Raw genomic sequence first — 21,893 nt, forward strand, 5'->3', positions numbered from 1 at the left:
TTAACCACATGGCTCAGTACCTTTTCTAGCTCGGCAGCTCACATGTTGCTTCTTCAGTGATCTGGGCAGGAATGGCGGAGGGAGCTTCCTGCTTCCCAGAATTCTCCTGTTCTCATTGTATCACCTCCACTTCCTGTCTTATTTTCCCACCTATACTTCCTGCCTGGCCAATCAGCATTTATTTAAAATATGATTGACAGATTACAGACAATTCTCCTGCACCAGTTTTTTTTTTTTTTTGGTTTTTTGGCTTTTTGAAACAAAGTTTCTCTGGAGCTTTTGGGAGCCTGTCCTGGAACTAGCTCTCGCAGACCAGGATGGCTTCGAACTCACAGAGATCCGCCTGCTTCTGCCTCCCAAGTGCTGGGATTAAAGGCATGCGCCACGATAGCCCGGCTTCAGCCTGAGTTTTGAGGCAACCAGGTCTACACAGCAAGTTTCAGGAGCAGTCAGTAAGTATAGTAAGATCCTGCCTCAAAAATAATAACATAATAGCTAAAATGTACAAACAAAAGTAATAATAAAATTTAACAAATAGAAAGTACAGGGGTTGTTGTTCTTGCAGAGGACCTGAGTTCAGTTCCCAGCCCCGGACATGGTAGATCATAACTGCCTGTAACTTTAGTTCCAGGGGATCTGACGCCCTCTTCTGGCCTCACAAGCACTGCTTATACATACATCTAGGCAAAACACATACACATAAAATAAAAATAATGTTTTAAAAAGTGCTGGCGAACAGTAGGCATGTTATGTTTTCAGCTGTCTCCTTCTGAGATAAATGGCAGCATACAATATCTTTGCCTCTCTTTACCTGGTTTTCTTCTTCGTGTGTCACTGTATCCCGAGGCTCACCCTACAGTTTTCTATAGAAATAGTCTGCCTTCCTTTTCATCGCCCATAGCGCTCCATTGTGTTCCTGTGCCAGGGCTGATTGACCCAGCTCTCGATAGACAGACAGCTGACTCATTTCCAATGGTGTACAGGCAGTCTTTAAATCACAGGGCATCAGAAGTCAGACGGAAAAAAAAAATAGCTCTGTGAGCTGCTGAAGACTCCAAATGATCGGTTCTAATTTTCCCATCACTTGCAATTTTGCAGAAGAAGAAAAAGAAACGAAGTGACCCCAGACTTCAAGCGGCAGTTTCGAGATAAGAAAAACAAGCTTGAGGCCGGTGTCAGGCTCAGGAAAGCACGGTCGCTGGTGAGTCGTCTGCTTCTGAATCTCTCCCCCTATCACTGATGGAAATTACCCTGCTCCCTAATCCTATTTGCGAAATTGAATTTGTTTGCTAAATCAGAATCGTCAAGTGGTTGTTTAAACCCTGGTCTCTGGGGCTAGAGGTGTAGCTCCGTTGCTAGAGCGATTGGCAGCGCGCACCAAGTCCTGGCTCCCATCCCCGGCACAGAGGAAAGCTCACCGTGGTGCACGCCTGGAACCACAGCTCTTGGGAGGTAGAGGTGGAAGGATTAGAAGTTCCGAGTCATGTTTTGCTGCACAGCAAGCTCAAAGCCAGCCTGGGCTAAATAAATAAATAAGTGGCTAAAGCGACTAAAAAAAAATCTGAATTAAGAATTTTTCAGTTAAAAGGCAGTTAATCAGCAACATAATAATGGCAGTAATTGTGACTAGGGAACACAATTAATTTGTAGCAGACTTCCCCAGATTGTGATTTGGGCCACAGGGGATCCCTTTTTATCACATTATGAGAGGTTTTGGAGCAAAGTAGGAAGGAATGTGGGTGGAATTAAAAGTGCATGTAATGTAATGAGAATTGAAAGAGAAGCTGAGGACACGCTCCAGGAAAATTAATAGAGAATGGATATCACTTGGCGGGATAATCTGCATCCTCTCGGGAGTAAATCTCTTCCTCAGGTCTGCTTGAGAACCTGTTACTTTCTGCTGAAATGTACTTTCAAGTGTTATATTAAACACACACACACACACACACACACACAAGAGACTGAGAGAAAGCTTCTTAAAATAGACCTTCCTGTGTGCTAGAGACCAGTTCTACTGCACTGGGGGAGGCTCCGTGTAGACATGCACAGCCTATGAAGCTTGGACCAAAGCTGTAGAGCTGTCCATGAGTCTGCTGACTGAAAAGATAGATAGATAGATAGATAGATAGATAGATAGATAGATAGATAGATAGACAGACAGAAAAAGAGAAAAAGAGAGATAGATAGACAGACAGAGACATAGATAGACAGACAGACAGATAGACTGACAGAGACATAGATAGATGATAGATAGATAGATAGATAGATAGATAGATAGATAGATAGATAGATAGACAGAGACATAGATAGATAGATAGATAGATAGATAGACAGACAGATAGACTGACAGACAGAGACATACATAGATAGACAGACAGACAGATAGACTGACAGACAGAGACATAGATAGATAGATAGATAGATAGATAGATAGATAGATAGATAGATAGACAGAGACATAGATAGATAGATAGATAGATAGATAGATAGATAGATAGATAGATAGACAGACAGACAGATAGACTGACAGACAGAGACATAGATAGATAGATAGATAGATAGATAGATAGATAGATAGATAGATAGATAGATAGATCAGACAGACAGACAACATCGTGGGCCTTACTATACAGGCCACTATGAGGCATTCTGCCTAGTTTCCATCCCACTAAATGAGGAGGAAGAGGAAAGCAGCCAAAACAGAATCTGAACCAGATGTAGTAGCCCACTCCTGAATTCCAACACTCAGGAAGCTGAGGCCGGAGGACAGCTATGAGTCTGAGAGTGGACTCAAAATACCAAAAAAACAGAGATGGAGGGAGGGGAGGGGAGGAGAAGGGGAGAAGGAGAGAGAGACTATGAATCTAAAGAGTTGGTGGCAATGTATGATTAGAAATTATCAATGCAATTGAATGTTTCTCCTGCTTAAAAAGCACAAAAATCTGTGACTTTTGACATTAACCATCTATCAAACACTAGCAGAGATTTCTTAAAGTGTTCATTAGAATTCAAAAGTGGAAGGATGGAGATGTAACTCAGCTGGTGGAATGCTCACCCAGCATGCATGAAGTCCTGGGTTCAATTCCCAGCACTGCACAACCTGGTCATGCTGGCTCACACCTATAATCCAAGTACTGGGGAGGTGGAGGCAGGAGGGTCAGAACTTCAATGTTATCCTTAGTTACATAGCAAGTTCAAGGCCAGCCTGAGCTATGTGAGACCCCCTTTCCAAAAAACAAAACAACAAACCCCAAAGACCAATATGAAGACATTAAAAAGTGGTTAGGTGTGGTGATGCACCCTGTAATCCCAGCACTGGGGAAGCTGAAGCATGAGAAGGGCCAGTACAAATTCCAGGCCAGCTAGGGCTAGACCAAGGTAAGGTGCTGCCTCAACAACCCAGGTAAATAAATAAATAATAAGCCATGAAGAAGTTGTGCTAATTAGGGCTAAGAGGGAAATCCAGATGAATTAGTGATAGAGAACAATTAGCTATTACTAAACACATGATTAGTATATCTACTTGTTTTGGTTTTGTAAGTATACTAATTATAATTACCACGTACATTTGGTAGTTTTGATAAAGAACATGGAGTATAATTACCCCTCCCCACCAGAACTATGCTGTGGTCTTTGACTTATGCCTGCGATACGCTGGCCTGTGACAAGCCTGGCTGTCCAGCCTGCAAAGTAAGGGTTCAGGATCCCTCTCTATAGAGTGGTAGTTTCCATTCACTCTAGGTTACAGGTCTGGGAAGGACAAAGCCACACGCTGGTAATGCAGGACCCTTGTGACAGTGAAGATGTGCTGGGGACACCTGGAGAGGGGAGGGAGACATTACTCAGGAGTCTCTGGTTGGAGAGGCAGCAGCGTGTGTAGGGCTGCGTTCCCAGGGTGGAGTGCTCAGGACTCAGCTATGGCTGTAGATCACGATCACGAGCCGCTGGCTAGAGCGGGCGGGTTAGAGTCAGTACCCAGTGTACCACGCGGTTGCTGCGGGGGGGGGGGGGTTCCCAAAGAGAGGAGGACTGGTCCCTGCGCCCCACGTTGGGTGCCAGATGTTAAAAGAGGGGTGAGGACGCATGTCAAATAATTCCAAGCTAACTCCAAAAGATTCCAGTTATAATTCTTTATTATAAGGGCCAAACTCATGGAACAGGAACAAAAAGTCCAACCTCAGGTGTGTAACATGAGAACCAGAGAGAGAGAGAGAGAGAGAGAGAGCGCATGCAAGCGTGAGCGCAAGCGAGCCTTGGGTGGGCTAGTGGTTTTCTCTGGGTACCCCAAAGGTCATACCCTAACCTGGCCTCTTAAAAGTGATTGACTAAAGGAGGTTCCCCATCACCCCCTCCCCTAAAGAAGGGGAACATCATTTGAATACACCCCAAATGATTCCCATGAGGGACTGGGATAGGAAGTTCTAGGATTCTTTCAGCAGGTTTATGGGGGCGAGAAACTGGTGTGTGTGTGGTGTGGTCGGGGGAACCGGTGCTCACTACACAGACGAAAGTGACATCACCTAACCAGAGGACTGTCTGGAACTACGACATCTGAAGGCCTGTTGTTCCGATCCTGCGGGAGAGGCATGTGTGGTAGTGGAAGAAGGCAAAGTGTTGAATAGAAAGGTCTAGGGAAGAAGAAAGAATGCAGTGAATATTCCACAGGCCTGCTGCAGGGCCCTGGCAGGGAGACCAGCTTCTCCTCTGCCTGTCACTCCTCAGAACAAGCTGCGCTGGGGCTCTGTCTACAGAGAAACCTCCCGAGGGCGTCAGCTTCTAATTTGCACATGGAGCGCGATGAGCTTGTCCAATTCCTGCTTAGCTGGTGTGAATGTGGAAGTCTTTTTTCTTGCGTTTCTCACTTCTACATGAGCTCGCCAGGGGCTGCCTGAGATGTAGCCGGTCCCCTAACCACTTTTTGGTGTGAACATCTGTGAGAAGATGGGAATCAAACTGAGATCTGGTTGGGGATGCTTTGAAATTTCCAAGGCTTCTTGGGAAACTTTCAGACATATCGAGAATTCCCCATCACTATTAGAGGTGATAATATTCCTCACCAAACAGACCAGGTTGAAAAACACAAATGCCACACAATGCCCCATCTTATTTAAACTTCAAAGGTTTTCCATTCTGGTATCAACACGCGCGAGCGCACGCACACACACACACACACACACACACACACACACACATACACACACCATTTTTCCACGTCTTAACAGCTGACCTCCAAAAGCCATCTAGGGAAGGAGGGAGCTGTCCCCTTGCAGGGAGACTTTGGGGAGTTTGTAGAGAGAAATGGGGCCTCAGGGGCACAGTGTTAGCAGGTGGAGAGAGAAGGGAGAAGGGGCTGGGACAGAAGGAAAGGAAGGGTGGAGGCAGAGAGCAGGAAGTTGAGAGGAGAAAGAGAGAAGTTGAGATGGGTCATGGAGGGGCCAGGACACAAATGACCCCTCTTCCCATTTCAAGTAAGTATGTTTGCTACTATTGGGGTTTAAACCTCCTTCCATCTCTATGGGAAATTCTATTTACTTTATACATACAAACAAGATCTTGAAAGTCTCAAAGCCCAAGAAAATTTAAAAAAACAAAAACAAAAACAAAAACTCTTGGAACAACACACACACAAAAATTCAGGATGTGGGTATCAGATTTTCTGGAATTGGACTCCGAGGACCATGAATGACATCTTTAAAAAAAATTTTTTTTTTAAATTTTGTTTATTTTAATGTCTGTGTGTTTTGCCTGCCTATAATGTGTCTGCACTCCACATTGTGCAATGCCCACAGAGGCCAGAAGAGGGCGTCAGAGCGTCTGGAATTGGAGTTACAGGTGGTTGTTAAATTACCTATGTGGGGCTGGGACTCAAACCCGGAGTCTCTGAAGAGCAACCAGTGCTCTTAAATACTGAGCCATCTCTCTAGCTGTCCCTCCACAAATCCCCACAGGCCCCCAGCTGACATCTCCTTTTGATCTTCCCTTCCCACCAGGTCGGGCACAACATACACACACCTTTGTCTCCACTGGACTTTTCCTTGGAAGTTAGTCCTTGCTTTCCAGGTCCTGCCCGGGCTGGGGATTTCAGCAAGTGGTTGGGCCTTTAATTACCTGCTTACACTCTCTAATTGCCTCAGATAAGACCGACTGCTAATTCCAGCCTCCAGAAGGCAATTACCTTCCTCACCTCTTTTCAGGGTCTCTTTGTTCTGGTGTCCTGACGGTTTTTTTTTTTTTTTTAATGTTTCTTTGATCATTCTCTGTTTGTTTTGCTGAATCAAGTGGGAGAGAAAAAGAAATGTACTCTAAAGAGATTCTGGGATGATGCGAAAGAAGGGGAGAACCCAGTTTCAACTCTAGCAGTCAATCTCTTACATCTTCCCGTGCATAAAATGAGAATTTGAATGGCAACATTGTTAAAGAATATTCTAGGGTAGGAGATAGATAATTCTTCGGTGCTTGCCTTGGAAGAATGAAGACCTCAGTTCAATCCCTAGAGCCCACGGGACGGAAGTGGGGTGGGGAGAGCCAAGCGTGGCGGTGAGTGCCTGCAGTCCTTGTACTGGGTAGGCAAAGGTGAGGGAATGTTTGATGCTTACTGACTAGCCAGCGTGGCCTCATTGCTAAATCCTCGGCCAGTGAGAGACCCTGTCTCAAATAGATATTTTACACCTGAGGGACCACCCCAGCGGTTATCTGGCCTCCACCTGCAAACGCATACCCGTGCATCCACACAACATTCCAGACTGGATCCTGACTCTCCAGGGTTCCCCCTAGGTTTTTACTGAATGTGTTCATGCTCATTTTTCCTCTTTCCTGGAGGCTACAACCGTGATTAAAATTACATTACATCAAATACCAAAGGTAAGCCGTTCCATTTGTGAATCCAACTTTTAAGCCAATAATTCTTGTTTACTCTCTCATCTTTTTCTTTGAACTTTAGAAAATATGGTTCCTTAAGACTGAAGAAGTTACAAAAGAGAATTTAAAGTGGTTTCCTTGCTTCAATAACTGCTTTCAAATTCCAGCAAACTCTTTCCCATTTTTTTTAATAACATCTATTTGGTTTGGATTTGCAAAGCTACCCATTTCCACGGGAGAGATTTTAAAATCCTTTCATTCCACCAAGGAAACATCTGGGGATTTCATTCGGAAAGAAGCAGAAAGGATGTGGCTATACATGGAGATAAAATTGGGTTCTTTTCCTAAACTGGGCATGGCTGTGGGTGAGTTCCTTAGTCTCTCTAAGCTTCATTTTCTCCATCTGTAAAATGGGAATCATGGTTTATCTTGCAGGGTTATTGTTAGCACATAAATATAAGGTCTAAGTTAAGGACCGTGTTAGTTTCTTTCATTGTGGTTGTGCCAACTACTCTCAGAAAGGCAGTTTAAAGAAGAATGGATTTATTTGACTCACTGTTTCAGGTTAACAGTCCATCGCAGCAGGACTCTCAGCATTCAATAGTTTTTTTTTTTTTTTAGCCCCCAAATTCAAAGCCTTCCATATTCCTCCCACAAAAGTGTTCAAAGGCCTAAGAGCCACATAATCAGGTGTATACAGCAGCAAAAACACATCTTGATACCGACTTCTGTTTCTTTTTCTGATGTGATAAAATACTCAGACTAAAGCAACCTATGGGGGAATAGGTTTATTTAGCTAGCAGTTCTGGGTTATAGTTTATCATCGTGGGGGAAATCAAGGCAGCGGGAACCTGAAACAGCTGGTCGCCTTACATCCACGGTCAAGAGCAGAAAGCAATGAACAAATGAGAGCATGCTGGCACTCAGTGTACCCTCTCCATTCTATGCAGTCTGGCATCCCCTGCTTGGAATGGCCCCACCCGTAGTCAAGATCTCTCTTCTCACATCACTTAAGACAGTCCCTCACAGATAAGACTCAGAGACCCAGAGCCCAGGTGACTCTAGATTTTGTCAAGTTGACAGCCATCACAAGCACCTACGATGGTAGGGGCACCTAGTCCCCCCCCCCCCCCCAGTACATGCTGTCTTTCTTGTTTACTTTGCCATCTAAGAACACAGAACGGGACTCAGATGGCCTACGCACAGTGCCCTGTATCACTATTTCAGTAGTGTGGGAATTTATCCCAGGGCACTTAAGCTCCCTGGGGACTATTTCCTCATCTGGGAAAATGGAGACAGTTGACAAGACTGATCCAAGCTTGGGAGAAGGTGAGGCATTTAGCATAGTTCTTAGCTCAAAGTGGGCAGCCGCCGGTAGTTGGCAATCATGGCAATCTGCATGGTACATCTCTAATCTGCAAAGCCCAGGCCTCGTTTCATTTCTGTTTGCTGTATACTGTGCCCTGACATTAAGCACCTTAAGGGGAAAACAGTTTATTTGGCTCACAATTCCAGGTTACAGTCCGTCATTGCAGTAAAGTCAAGGCAGAAACTAGAAGCAACTAGTCACATCCCCAGTCAGGAACAGAGAGAGAATGGAGCCAAGCATGCTTGGTGGTGCTCAGCCCCTCTCTATACTTACACAGGCCAGCACCCCAAAGCAGTGCCACCCTCTGTTTCTCTTTCAGCCTGGGTCTGACCACATCAGTTAGGCATAAAGGCAGACCCCCCCCCCCCCCGGACATGCCCACAGCCAACCCGATGTAGACAGTCTCTCACCGAGACGCCTTTTCCGGGTGATTTCAGATTGTGTCACGTTGACCCACACTTTCTGAGTGACACCACAGAACATTCCACATCTGACCTCCGAGCATGTGTCACGGTAAAAAAAAAAAAAGTAACGCGCATAGAAAATATCCCATAAACTCGCCTTCAGGATACATGTGTGTGGTGTATACAAATCATCCGTGAATTCCCTTTGTAGACTCAGAGCCCATCCCTGAGGCGTCTGGTGAATTCCCTTTGTAGACTCAGAGCCCATCCCTGAGGCGTCTCATTGCCCATTTAGCCCAGAATCAGATCCTTCTGCTCCCAGGCATTGCAGATAATGATTACTGTAGCAGCAGTTAGAGACCGAGTCTCCCCTGGGGCCGCAGAGCAGGTGTGGGAGACAGCTGCTGGAAGCAGACAGAGGAGGAGCTGGAGGAGGAGCCCTGCAGCCAGAAGGCAGAGTCCAGGGACTCCAGACAGAGGCAGGAACGGGGCTCTGCCTTCTTCCCCCAGTTTCCTCTCACCTCTGCTTTGTCTTCCGAAGTGGGCAGGGCTGTGTTCAGACAGCTGCTTGTCCAGCATTCATGAAGCCCTGGGTTCAATTCCCAGCACCACATAAGCTGGGTTTGGCGACCACACCTGTCATTCCAACACTCAGGTGATGGAGAGAATCAGAAGTTTAGTGTCAACTTTGTCTACGCGAGTTCAAGGCCAGCCTGGGCGAGAAACCCTGTCTCAAAACAAAGTAAAAACAAAGTGCAAGCCTTACGTTTTCTTTGCCCATATGGCCTTTGCACCAGTGTGTATTTGGACATGAATGTATATGTGTTATGTGTCTGTGTACATTCCCTGCACTGGCTCCTCAGAAGTCTTGCTCTTGACTCCATTCTCCCAGACTGAAGCACAGAGTGTACCGAATACACCACTACCAATTCTATCCGTGTTGGTGCCTAAAAGGCCTGGGAACCCCTGCCTAGGGCCTGCATTTCTTAGAACTGCGGAGAGAGCTGAGTTCCGTCTCATTGCCCCCATTATTGGTGTACTAGATATAATGAATGACCTTGACATTTCCCACTAAAAGGACCTTCCTGCTTCTCTGTCACCAAACATTTAGACATATGCCAAATGGCTATTTAAACAAAAACATTTGGCACAAAGTAACATCTACCTAGGATCTGCCAGAAAAGAATTTTGCCTGTGAATTATATGTTGTTAGTTATGTGCTTCTCTGTGATGACAGGTTTAAATCCCTGCTACCATAGTGTTTAAACTTTATATGAACATAGATAGGGGGGGATGCATCTGTGTGTGCATCTGTGTTTATGTAGTTTGTGTATGTATGTATATACGTATGTGTGTACACATGTATGTGCATGTGTATATACATATGTGTGACTATGTATATGTGTGTCTATATGTATGTGTATGCATGTGTATACGTGTGTGTATATATGTATGTGTGTGTGCATGTATGTATGTGTGTGTATGTTCCAGCTGTACCCATCTTCTCCCAGTTTTCTTTCCTCTTTGTTTTGCCTTCTGAAGTAGGAACCTGTGGCTCAGTCAGTCAGGTGCTTGCCTAGCATTCATGAAGCATTCATACTACATGTTTATGTATTGGGTTAATTTATGTGTATATGTGTGTTTGTATATATATATATATATATTTATATATATACACATATGTATGTTTGTGTGTATGCATGTGGGTTTGTATATGTGTGTATTAGGAATTTTAAGAAATTATGTGTGTTTATGTTTGTATGTGTATATTTATGTGTATACATATTATGTGCATGTATTTGTTTATGTATGTATTATGTATTTGTGTATGTATACATATATATTTGTGTGTATATGTGTCTGTGTGTATGTATGTGTGTCTGTGAGTATGTGTGTATATATGTGTCTGTGTGTATGTCTGTGTGTGCATGTGTGTATGTATCTTGTGTGTGTGTGTGTGTTTAGCATTTGGTATATGAGGCTTCATTGAAAATCTCCTGGGAGCCAAGTGTGCTGAGATGTGGCTGTTTGGGAGCAGGAATCAGCACGCTGCCTGTGTTGTATAGTCCATGCATATTTTGCAACATGTCTGCTTTATTTCCCCTACTTGGATGACTGAGTGGCATAGACTTGAAGTCTTGGGTTAGAATTTCAAAACCCTGGCTAAATTGCCCCATCTTCCTCCGCAGCTGGCAGTTTCGCCTCAAGATAATGAACAAAGCCATATTTGAGGCGTCCAGATGGCGCTGATGATGTCCCTCTGATCTGTCCTTTCTGTTTCCCCAGAACAAGAGGGGAGGGAAGGGGACACCCTCCCGTAGGTGCTGACCAAAGCAGGGTCCCGACCAGATGGGCCTGAGCAGCTTTCTGGGCTCCCAGTGACAGGACAGGGCTCTTTCTCACAGAGCAGCTGCTGGGCCTTCACCCCTCGTAGACCCTGTCCCCAGAAGGAGCCCCTCTCAGTGAGGACTCCTCACTCAGTGAGACCTCGTCTCCACTGACGGTCACCAGCCAGTGCTTCGATCTTCTTGCTTTATGTGACTCGCACAAAAGCCTTCTGTTTTCATAATTTTCAAATAGTAATTATAATCCACATCTAGACCCAGGGTTATATATCACCCTGAACTCGGAGTCATAATACAATACGTAAGAGATATGATTCCTAAACACTGATGGGGGTGGTGATGTCTTCTACACAGTGAATACTTGCCGTGTCCCCGCTGTCCCTCTGACACGGAATCTCATTGCTGGCTTCAAACTAGTGAACTCAAATGATTTTCCCACTTCAGCTTCCCGAGTAATTGGGGCTATAGGTACCTGCCTGTGCTTGGCTCTGCCACTGTCTTTACTCCCCACCCCCCACCCCCCACACACACACATTACAGAGGTGCTGGGAAGATTATGTGAACAAGTGTGTTTGATTCCAGGCACTTACATTGATGGCCACTGACTTTCTGGGGGAGCTACTGGGACACCTCATGTACTATTCTTAGCACTGTATTTCCTCGCTCTCCATACTAACTGCCTTACCTAACTCTCTTCATGGATCCATGGACTTATCTGATAGTGTTGCCCATATGGCTGTTCCAGGCGGCTGCATATACATGGAAAACTCTTAAGAAATCAGCTGTAGGATGGAGAACGCAGGTCTGTGTGCCGACTTATTCACGCAGGTTGTTTCCTGCTTGTCGCTTGTTGGGGCACCGCTACGTCTTGGGTCTCTCAGCTTCAGCAGTCTCTGGATCCTCTCATCCACTTTTCCAGGACCCAGCCGACCGTCAGCATTTTCTGTGCCTGTTTCATCATCTGCCCTCTGCAGCCATTGCCCCGAAAGAAGAAGACACTGGAGCGGATCTCACTGAGTCAACAAGTATTCTGCAGGCACTGGACTAGGGACACAAACAGGATAAGACAAGTCCTTGCCCTCAGGTGGCTTGGAGGCTGGAGGGGAAAAGCTCCCAACTGAGGAAGAAATAATTAGTATTTAATTGTACCTGTCTAAATAATCTAAATAATTAGGTAGGTACAAATTGTACCAATATTTATTCACTGAAGCCAGAAACTCAGCAGATGTGGTAGGGTTGAGGAACTTGTGGGTCTCCCAGTGAACCATTCAGGGGAGGTCTGAATAGAAGATCCAGAATCGGGGGGGAAGAGTAGATGGCGAGGTAGATCCAGCCATGATGATCTAGGTACCAGATACTCAGGAAGTAGGCCAATTCTAACAATTCCATGTTCCAAGCCTGAACTTACAGCAGCTGTGGTTAGCTGCACAAGACCCGCACAAGAAGGGGCCATTCAACAGGCCATCATGAGTGGGGACTGGGCTTGTGAAGTCTAGCTAAGGAGCTGTCAGCATTGATGACTGCTGGGGGTGGGGAGGGCAGGAGTCATTTTTCTTCAGTGGCGTGGCCACTGTGAGTTGCTCGTGTTCCAGTAAACACTCATTAAACTCATTGGAGAGTTATAATAAAAATTTAAAAGCCACGGGCTAGAGACATGGCTCAGTGGTTAAGAGCACTGGCTGCTCTTCCAGAGGTCCTGAGTTCAATTCCCAGCGAGCATACGGTGGCTCACAACCATCTGTAATGAGATCTGGTCTCTTTCTTCTGGCCTGCAGGCAGGCATGCTGGCAGAAACTGTATACATACTAAGTAAATAAATCTGAAAAAAAAATTTAAACCCACGAAAGTAGGAGGGGACTTACTGAGAAGAAAGCGTTCAGAGGGAGTAGGAGGGGATTAGGGAGGGCGATAGGGAGTGAATCTGATCAAAATAAATTATATGCATTATGAAGTTATCAAAGGATAACCAAAGACATTTTTAAAAGAGAGAGGAACAATATCTAACCCCGTGTTTTTATGTTGGTGTGTATGGTGTGTGCACATGTGCATTGTGTTTCCATGGCAACGCTTATATTTTATGTGTGCTTTTGCATCTGCATTTCCTGTGAGCATTGTGAATATACACAGGGTCTTTAGAAGGATGTAAAGCAGCAAATAACCTTGGTTGACCTTGTAAGAGGGAGCACGGATGAATGGGGGATCTCACTGAGCCCTTCCTCATCTTTTCGGTATTAAATTATGGAGAAAGGTAGCCTATGCAAGCAATAAAGAAGCTCTATTTTTAAAGAAAGAGAGCAATCTCAGAGCCTACTTGGAGATGCTGGTTAAGGAAGAAGCCATGTGTAGGAAGGAGGGTTAGTGAAAACAGACTCGACCTAAGGTGCTCGGGGTCAAATGAAATCAAGACTTCTGTCACCTCCCTAAAATTGACCTTGTTGCTAAGATTATGTTTGAGAAGGTGGACATCTCAGGGATCTCGGTGGGGGTGGGGTAGCAAAAGGCTTGGGGAGCCCTGGTGTTGAATGAGGGATTTTCTAGTTATCATTTCAATCACAGTCAGATGTTGCAAACCCAGATCCAGCACTCTAAGGGTTTGATTCTTTTATGTATCTTACTGCTTTTCTCTTAAATTTTATGACTCATGCCTGTAATCCCTTGAGAGGATGAGGCAGGAGAACTGCTCTGAGTTTGAGACTAGCCTATGCTATATTGGTATATTCCATGCCAGCCTGGCCTACATTGTATGAGACTCTGACTCTAATACACACACATACACACACACACACACACACACACACACACACACAGCCACACAGCCACAACAAAAAACAGACATTAAAGTCTTAAAGTAAACCCAGTGATAAAATGCTTGCCTTGCAAACACAATAACCTGAGTTTATCCTTAGTACCTATGTAAGGTATGTTTGTGGGGGAAGCTGGTGATGGTGATAAACGCTTGTAATCCCAGAGTTGGGAGGGTGAACACAAGCAGATTGCTGGGGTTTCCTGGCCTCTCTCACTAGGCAAGTTCTAGGATGTTGAGAGACCTCGTCTCAAAAACACAAGATGCATGGCTCCCGAGAAATGACACTGGAGGGTGTCCTCTGGCTCCCACATGTGCACTCACACACCTGCATGCACACACATGTGCGCACACACATGCAGGCACATTCACACACCCATGCGCACCCACATACACACACTCGGAAACCAAAGCAGACAAACCAAACCCAGTCTTAAGCTGGAGAGGGTTTCTGTAGCTGCTTTCTGGGACAAGAAGACGAATGGACGTGAGAATACCAGAACTGCTCTCAGCGGGAAGGAGACAGCCGAGAGTCTGGACAGGTGGTGACAACTGCTGCGGAGGAGCAAGGCAGGGGGAGCTCCTGGGACCTGCCACCATGAAGACAGAGAGTGGCAAAGAGCCTGCCCAGGCCTGTGGCTGCCCCAGGCTCAGGAGCAAAGGGCTCCTCAACTCCAGTGACAGATGAGCAGGGCCCAGTAATAGGATTAAAGCTGAAAGTGTTACAGGTGAGGGCGACAAGCCCATTCGTGTTATCGGCAGAGCCAGGCCTTGTCCTCATCCAGCAGACAGCACCGTCTTCATTGTTCCTGACGGGGCACAAAGGAACACTCCAGTCTGTCCTCTTGCCTCCTGTGGAAACAATCGCTCTATGGTTGGTTGGTTCGTTTATTTCCTCGGTGTGGTTTGAGGATTGGACCCAGGGCCTCATCAGTGCTAGGCTAATGTTCTACCATGGAGCTGTATCCCCCAACTCGCCCTTTCTTTTTTGTTGTGAGACAAGGTTTAGTTAGTAAGTTAAGTTACCCAGGCTGAGCTAGAACTTTCTGTAGCCCAGGTAGGCTTTGGACTTTGGCCTTTCTGCCTCAGCCTCCTAAGGAGCTTGCACCACAGGCCTGCATGAGCAGACCAGCCTCTGTAGAGATCATAAGACAATACTGAAAACGTCAAAAGAGAGGCAGTTACATGCTCTCATCCCCCTGCTCCCGCTCTTAACATTGACACTCTGACCTTTTGAACTTAGCCACTTGCTTCTTCAACCCTAGTTTTGTCTACCTTTTCTGGGGGAAAAAAAATCACCATCCTACATAATCTGGACCTCGGTAGACAGCGCCTGTGGACCCAGTGAAGTGCAAGACCCCAGCTTTGCAGGCAGGGTGACCAAGAGTCATGGAGATGAACGCCTATGTGCAAGAGCAAGCAGTCAAGGGGGCTCAGTAATGTTCTGGAATCCCACTGATGGAGGAACCCCAGAAAGTAAAAGCATTCGAAATAGGTGCTCATGCACACCTGCAGTCCCAGCATTTGAGAGGCAGAAGCAGGAGGACTGCTACAAGTTAAAGGTCAACTTGAGCCACACAGAGAAATGTTATCCCCCAAACACAAAAGACGGCGCTGAGGAGATGGCTCAGTCAGTAAACTGTTCTCTGTGAAATCGTGGGGACCTGAGTTTGATACAAGGCAGTGCCCACATGAAAGTGGACAGTGGTGGCTGGCGTGAGTCTGCAATCCCAGTGTGGTGGTTTGAAGGGTAGTGGCACTATTAGGAGGTGTGGCTTTGTAGGAGTGGGTGTGGTCTTGTTGGAGGAAGTGTGTCACTGTGGAGGTGGGCTTAGAAGTCTCATGTGTGATCAAGCCACACCCAGTGTCTCCGTTCACTTCCTGTTGCCTGCAAGTTAAGATACAGGACACTCAGCTACTTTTCCAGCACCTTGTCTGCCTGCAAGCCACCGTGTCGCACCATGATGATAATGGACTAGATCTCTGAAAATGTAAGCCACCCCAGTTAAATGTTTTCCCTTTATAAGAGTTGCCGTGGTTGTGGCAATAGAAGCCCTGACTAAGACTCTAAACATACTCATAACCCCAGCTCTGGGAAGACAGACAAGAGTGGTGCTTCCTGGCCAGCCAGTCCAGCTGAATCAGCAAGCTCCAGGCCAACAAGAGACCATTCCTCAGAAATCAAGATGGAGAACAGTTGAGGAAAGTAGCTGATGTTGACTTCTGGCCTCCGCGTGTACATGTGTGTGAACACACAGATAAAACATTTGAGTCTCTAGGTGTAGTCATGCATGCCTATAAGCCTAGCACTCATGAGGCAGGAGAATCAAGTGTTCAAAGTGGCCAACCGGAGCTAGATGAGACCTTGTTTCCAAAAACAAAAAAGAAAAAGAAAAGAAAGAAAAAGAAATCATTCTGGGAGAAGGTGGACCTTGAAGAATAAGTTCGCTGTAAGGAATCAGGCAGGTCACAGTGCTGAAAGTGCTGGACTCTCCTACATGATGCGTCCTTCAGGGACAGTAAAGGGTCAGGTTAGCTGGATGGGAGGGCAGGTGACAGCCATCACTGGTTTCTGAATCAATGAAAATAAAGAGTAAAATTCTCCAAGGTTCAGAGGAAGCCTGCACACGTCTGTCAGGGCATACGATGGATCAGTGATCCTACATGATCTGCCAGGATTGGGGAGGGTGGGGTGTCTTTCATCATTTGCAATTGGAAATTGCAAGCTATTTATTTTACTTTTTTCTGTTGTTTTTTATTTTGTTATAAGTCAGGTAGCCTAGGACTATGTAGCCCAGGCTGGCCTTGAACTTTTGGGAGCCCTTCTTCCTCTAATTTCAGACAGCTGGAACTATAGATGTTGGCTCGAGGGCCAACTTTTTAAGTTTAATTTATTACTGGAGCTTGGGTCTCACTGGGTAGACCAATCTGGCTTCAGAGCCACAGAGAGATACCTGCCTCTGCCTTCCAAGTGCCCGGCTTCAAACTTGACAGAGCACGTCTCTCTCTTGCCTCAAGCTCAGATCGCCTTTTCTTTTTCCTCTCTGTTCCTCTCTCTTCCGGTTCCTGCACACCACCAGATGTCAAGGAGAGAGCTCTTGTCGCTGTGAGTTCGGGTTGGGATGTCAGCCTGGGCCATCTGCCTTGTTAGAGAGTGTGCATGCGGATGGGTAGAGTGAAAAGCGTGGGGGCCAAATTGTGGTCCCTGGTCTAAGATGCAGAAGTCTCTGGAGCCTGCAGTGACACTGTGCTGTGTGACTGTGGACTATAGTTCACATGCCTGCTCCTCTGTTTCATTTGTTTGTAAGATGGAGATTGTGAATACCACCTTCCCTCCTCCCTGCCCTCCCTCCCTCCCTTTCTAGCTCATAATAAAATTTGAGGCTTAAATAAAATTTGGTGGGGACTGGGGAGATAGCCCAGTCTATAAAATGTTTGCCTTGCAAGCATGAGGACCTGAATTTGACCCCCAGCCCCCATGTAAAGAGAAAGGTGTGGTGGTGTATACCTACAATCTCAGCACTTAGGAGAGCAAGACAGGGGGATCTCTGGGGCTCACTGATTGGCCGACCTGGCCTAATTGATGAGCCCCACACCACTGAGAGACCATGTATCAAAAATTCAAGGTGGGTGGCTCTTGAGGAATGAACTCAGTGCCCGTGTGTGCGTGCGTGCGTGTGTGTGTGTGTGTGTGTGTGTGTGTGTATACACGTGTTTGTGTGTGCGGGTGAAAGCTATTTTGGGGGTGAAAATGTAATAGTTATATAGTTCAAAATGAAATCTGCTTGGGAGTGATGTAGGGGTTACTGGGAAAGTTTAGAAACCCTCATCTTCCTTATGACTGCCTCACACTGCATCAAGGCATTATAAGAAGTTTAATTGTATGACGTCATTTGGCACATTAATAACCTTCCCTCTGTTTGGTACTTTTCCTTCCCTAGATGTCCCTGAGTTCCCATCCGAAAGTTCCGGTTCATCCCGCCTGGCCTCTTCATCTGCCAGTGGGACCCTCAGATCCTGAAGCAGCAACTCAAGTTCTCACGGAACACTTCCCCTAGACACCCTGGGCTTCAGTCACCCCCACACACACAGAGAGGCTCCAGAGGCAAAGCTGACTTCAGGCGGGAAAAGGAATTTTCTAGAAAGGACAAGGTATTCTTCCCAGCTGAGAGTTGGAGTCTAACAAGTCCCTCCATTAAACTCTTGATTTATGTACCTTGTGAATGGTCCTATGAGTCTGTCTTGGAAAAAGGGAATAAATGGCAGAGAGGGTAAAGCGTGCAGAACCTTGGGAATTTGTCAGTGGATATGTTGGGTTCCATGAAGGGATGTCTGATGGCCTCGATGATACTGGGCGAGTCGGGGTCCTAGAAGGAGGTGACACCCCCCAGGCTCCTGGAGGAGTTGGTAAAGGAGATACTTAGAATGTTGGATCTGTAGCACAGACTGAGAGGTTTTAGCAACAGAAATGTATTTGCTCACAGTCTGAAAACTGGAAGTCCAAGATGATATGTCAGCAGGTAACGCCGAGGTCTCCTCTCTCCCCTGGCCATCTTCTCCCTGTCTTCATGTAAATCTCTTTTTCTAAGTTCTAGGGGACTAGGGCCTGTTCCAATGACTCACGTAACCCCATTCATCTCTGTCTCCAAACGCAGGCTCCTTCTAAGATATCAGGAGATAGGAGTCTGGCATGTGGATGCGTAGGGGACATGGTTCAGCCAGTAACACATGCTATGGGTTGTTGCAAAAGGAACAGCAGGCTGCGTTCCCACCCAGATTCCGGCTAGCTTACCCCCGAAATAATTACATGGAAACTGTATTCTTTTAAACACTGCCTGGCCCGTTACCTCCAGCCTCTTATTGGCTAACTCTCACATATTGATTCAAACCATTTCTAATAATCTGTATCTCACCACGAGGTCATGGCTTACCGGGAAAGATTCAGCATGTCTGACCTGGCAGCTTCATGGCGGGCAGCTCTCTGCCTCTGCCTGACTCTGCTTCTTTCTCCCATAATTCTGTTCTGTCTACTCCACCTACCTATGTTCTGACCTATCAGGCCAAGCAGTTTTCTTTATTAACCAATGAAAGTAACACATAGACAGATGACCCTCCTACATCAATGGGCAGGATTAGGAGAATCGAGATAAGATGCCATTGAGATGGCAGCAGTGAGAACCTTTCTCATCCTTTGGGTCAAAGAGATGAAGGGAGCAGGGAGGGGGGAAGTCTCAGAATCCAGCTTCTGCTGTGGACTTGGGAGAGAGGCCAGCAGATAGGATGTGTTCGGGGTGGCAGAGGAATGTGGGGAGGGAAGCAGCCAATACTTAACTCTTCTCTCTTAACACCCTTCCTCACTCCTGGCAAACACCATCTGGAAGTAGAGACAAAGATACCTGTGGTTCAGCCCTTAGCTGCCAGCCCTCCTGAGGCAAGAGACCAGAACTGACAAGGGTAGAACAATGGAAAATAACCAGTATCATGGAGGAAAAGGTCTGGGACCAGCAAGATGGCTGAGTGGGTGAAAACATTTCCTATACAAACCTGATGACCTAAGTTCAGTCCTCAGAACCCATGGTGGAAAGAGAGAACGAACTCCTAAAAAGTATCCTCTGGCCTCCACATGCATAAACCCCCCCACCCCCCAACAATCGAGTACGTGTCTGGAGAAGTTACAGTTGCCATTTAAGCAATTTAAAAGAGCTTTGGAATAACTGGAAAACAAAAAGCAAAACAAACAAACAAAGTCATTTAGCCACAAAGACAGGAGTGCTACTGTAACAGGCGCCCAGACCCAAACACAACTGACGCCATGTTCAAGGCACCATTCCAATCTTAACACCCAGCACATAAGCCCCAGTGCCTGCCAACATGGAAGCCAAGACTTAACCCATCAAAGGCCTAGTCCGTAGTTTCAGAAAAGTCTGTCAATGTACTAACCTTGATGTTTGGCTTCTGTAGTTCTGCGGCTTGCTGACAGAAGTGTGATTACCAGAATGTGGGGTTTGTACGTAAAAGACAAAGGGCTGTTAATACTCAGGGCTGCAAGATTTGGGCCAGTTCCCTATACAGCCGCCGGCCAGCAATAACGGCTTTCATTTTTGACTTTACGGGTGGGCTCACCTCACAGCACTACCGGCTACACTAAACCACCTACCCGTGCAGCCTTCTCAGTGTCTCAGAAACCGCTGCTCGGAGATGCACAGTTACCTAAGTAAAACAGAATGGGAAAGCAGCGTCTGCTATCACAGTTTGAGTTTGAAGTAGCCCCAGAGAGGCTCCTATGTTGAAGGCATGGTCCCCAGGTGGCAAATCCAATCCATGGGAGGTGATTGCATCATTAGGGTCTGACTTCATTGGTCAATTAATTCACTGAGGAGTTTACACCAACTGTGCTTAGGAGGTGGGGTCTGGTTAGAGGGAGTAGGTCCCAGAGGTCATACTTTGTAAGGTCTGTCTTGACCTTGGCCCCTTCCTGTCTTACTCTCTGCCCTGTTTGCCACACAGGGAAACAGCTTTCGTCTTCCCAGGCTATTCTGCATTGAATGGGCCCAGAATCAATGCAACCAACTGACCAGGGACTGAAACTCTGATGCCAGCAACCAAAATAAGTCCTTCCTCTGAAAACTGTTTATTTTAGGTATGTTGCACAGTATTGAAAAGGATAGCAAACACAGCCATCACTTGAGATCCCAGGAAAGTCTTTACACACACACACACACACACACACACACACACACACACACACACACACACAAAATGGTTTTGAACAGTGGCCCAGACAGAATAAAGTGGTCTGTGTCCAAATGATGGAAAACAATCTAGTAATCCCTTTTGTTTGTACCACCTTCCGTGGGTGGTGCCACGGAAGCATTGTTCCACATTGAGATTTTATGTCTTTCCCATGGGAAAGGTGTCCTCTTCCTGGAGCTTGTGTTCTCATGGTCAGCCCCCAGCAGCCTGGGGTTTTGAAGCATGGGGGCCTGAGTCACCTTTGAGGTTCCAAGCATGGCGGTTCATAATGCCATTCTATTTCTCTAGTTGGCCAGACAGTTGCTCCATGTAAAACAAAGGGAACACGGACTCTGGAGGGCTGCAAGACTCTGGAAGAACATACTGGTTCCTAGGACAGCCACAGACACCAAAATGGACCTGGCAGAGGTGTCTCATGTGCAAATAACCTGTTCTCATATGCAATGTTTCTAATAGCCTCCCATTTGTTTCTGTTGGTCTACCTGTCTGAGACCGTCTCCTATAGTCCAGGCTGACCTTGAACTTACTAAGTATCCGAGGATGACCTTGAAGTTACTAAGTATCTGAAGATGACCTTGAACTGCTCATCTTCCTACCTCCACCTCTTGATGCTGAAATGACTGGTGTGGTGGGTGCCACGTTCAGTTGATGAGACACTAGGGCTCAGCCCCAGAGCCCTGTGAGTACTGGATAAGCACTCTACCAATATCCTAGGGATTGTAATATCCTTAGCCTCTCCCATTTATTCATTATTTCTTTCGGCGCTGGCTGGGGATTGAACCCAAGATCTCATGCACAAACTGGTACCAGGGAGCTATGTCCCCAGCCTTTCTCATACAGTTAAATTATTTCTAGATGAACTGTAATTCCTAACACAATGTGAGTGGTTGTTGTACTGTGTCCTTTGTACAGTGAACAAAAAGGACACATGCTCAGTACAGACACAACCATGGCTGCATGGTACATGTATATCAGCAAGAGTGTGATAACGTTCTGTAGCATTTTTTGGTGATTGGTAGAGTCTGAGAATGAAGAACCTGTAGATGCAGGTTGTGGTTGTGAGGACTAAGCCTGTTGGTTCTTAGGCTAAGGAGCCCAAGAAGCTGAGGAGATGAGAGGGGGCAGTCACTGCAATACAGGGCTCCTGGAACAGAGTGCCTTGAGCAGAGCTCGAAGAGAGGACGATTAAACCACTCTGGGAGGAGCTGCAGGAGGCAGGGATGCCCAAGCAGAAAAGAAAGCCAGGGGCGAATCAATAGAAGTGGCACGGGATCTGCAAGGGAGATCATTTCCAAGCGAGAAATGAGGCAATGAAATGGCCAGAGAACCAGGGCAAAAGCATACCATCCGTCACCCTGGTG

At 46.3% G+C, this 21,893-nt stretch overlaps 1 protein-coding gene across 4 annotated transcripts in view; it reads left to right on the forward strand.

Annotated features, from left to right (window-relative positions):
- The window catches only part of Fbxo16 (F-box protein 16), a 52,705-nt gene extending 34,711 nt beyond the window's left edge, over positions 1 to 17,994 (forward strand). For 3 of the 4 annotated variants that reach the window (XM_087912184.1, XM_087912185.1, XM_087912183.1), the window contains 2 exons: positions 1,099 to 1,201; positions 17,721 to 17,994. In XM_087912184.1, the coding sequence (XP_087768310.1) occupies positions 1,099 to 1,201; positions 17,721 to 17,837 (220 nt within the window). In that variant the 3' untranslated portion in view covers positions 17,838 to 17,994. Of the gene's footprint in view, positions 1 to 1,098; positions 1,202 to 16,859; positions 16,886 to 17,720 lie in introns of all 4 variants that reach the window. The other variant, XM_087912186.1, reaches the window with a different exon arrangement.
- Positions 17,995 to 21,893: the final 3,899 nt, after the last annotated feature.

This window comes from Myodes glareolus, chromosome 12 (assembly GCF_982192425.1).
Source record: "Myodes glareolus chromosome 12, mMyoGla1.1, whole genome shotgun sequence".
Classification (NCBI taxonomy): Eukaryota; Metazoa; Chordata; class Mammalia; order Rodentia; family Cricetidae; genus Myodes; species Myodes glareolus.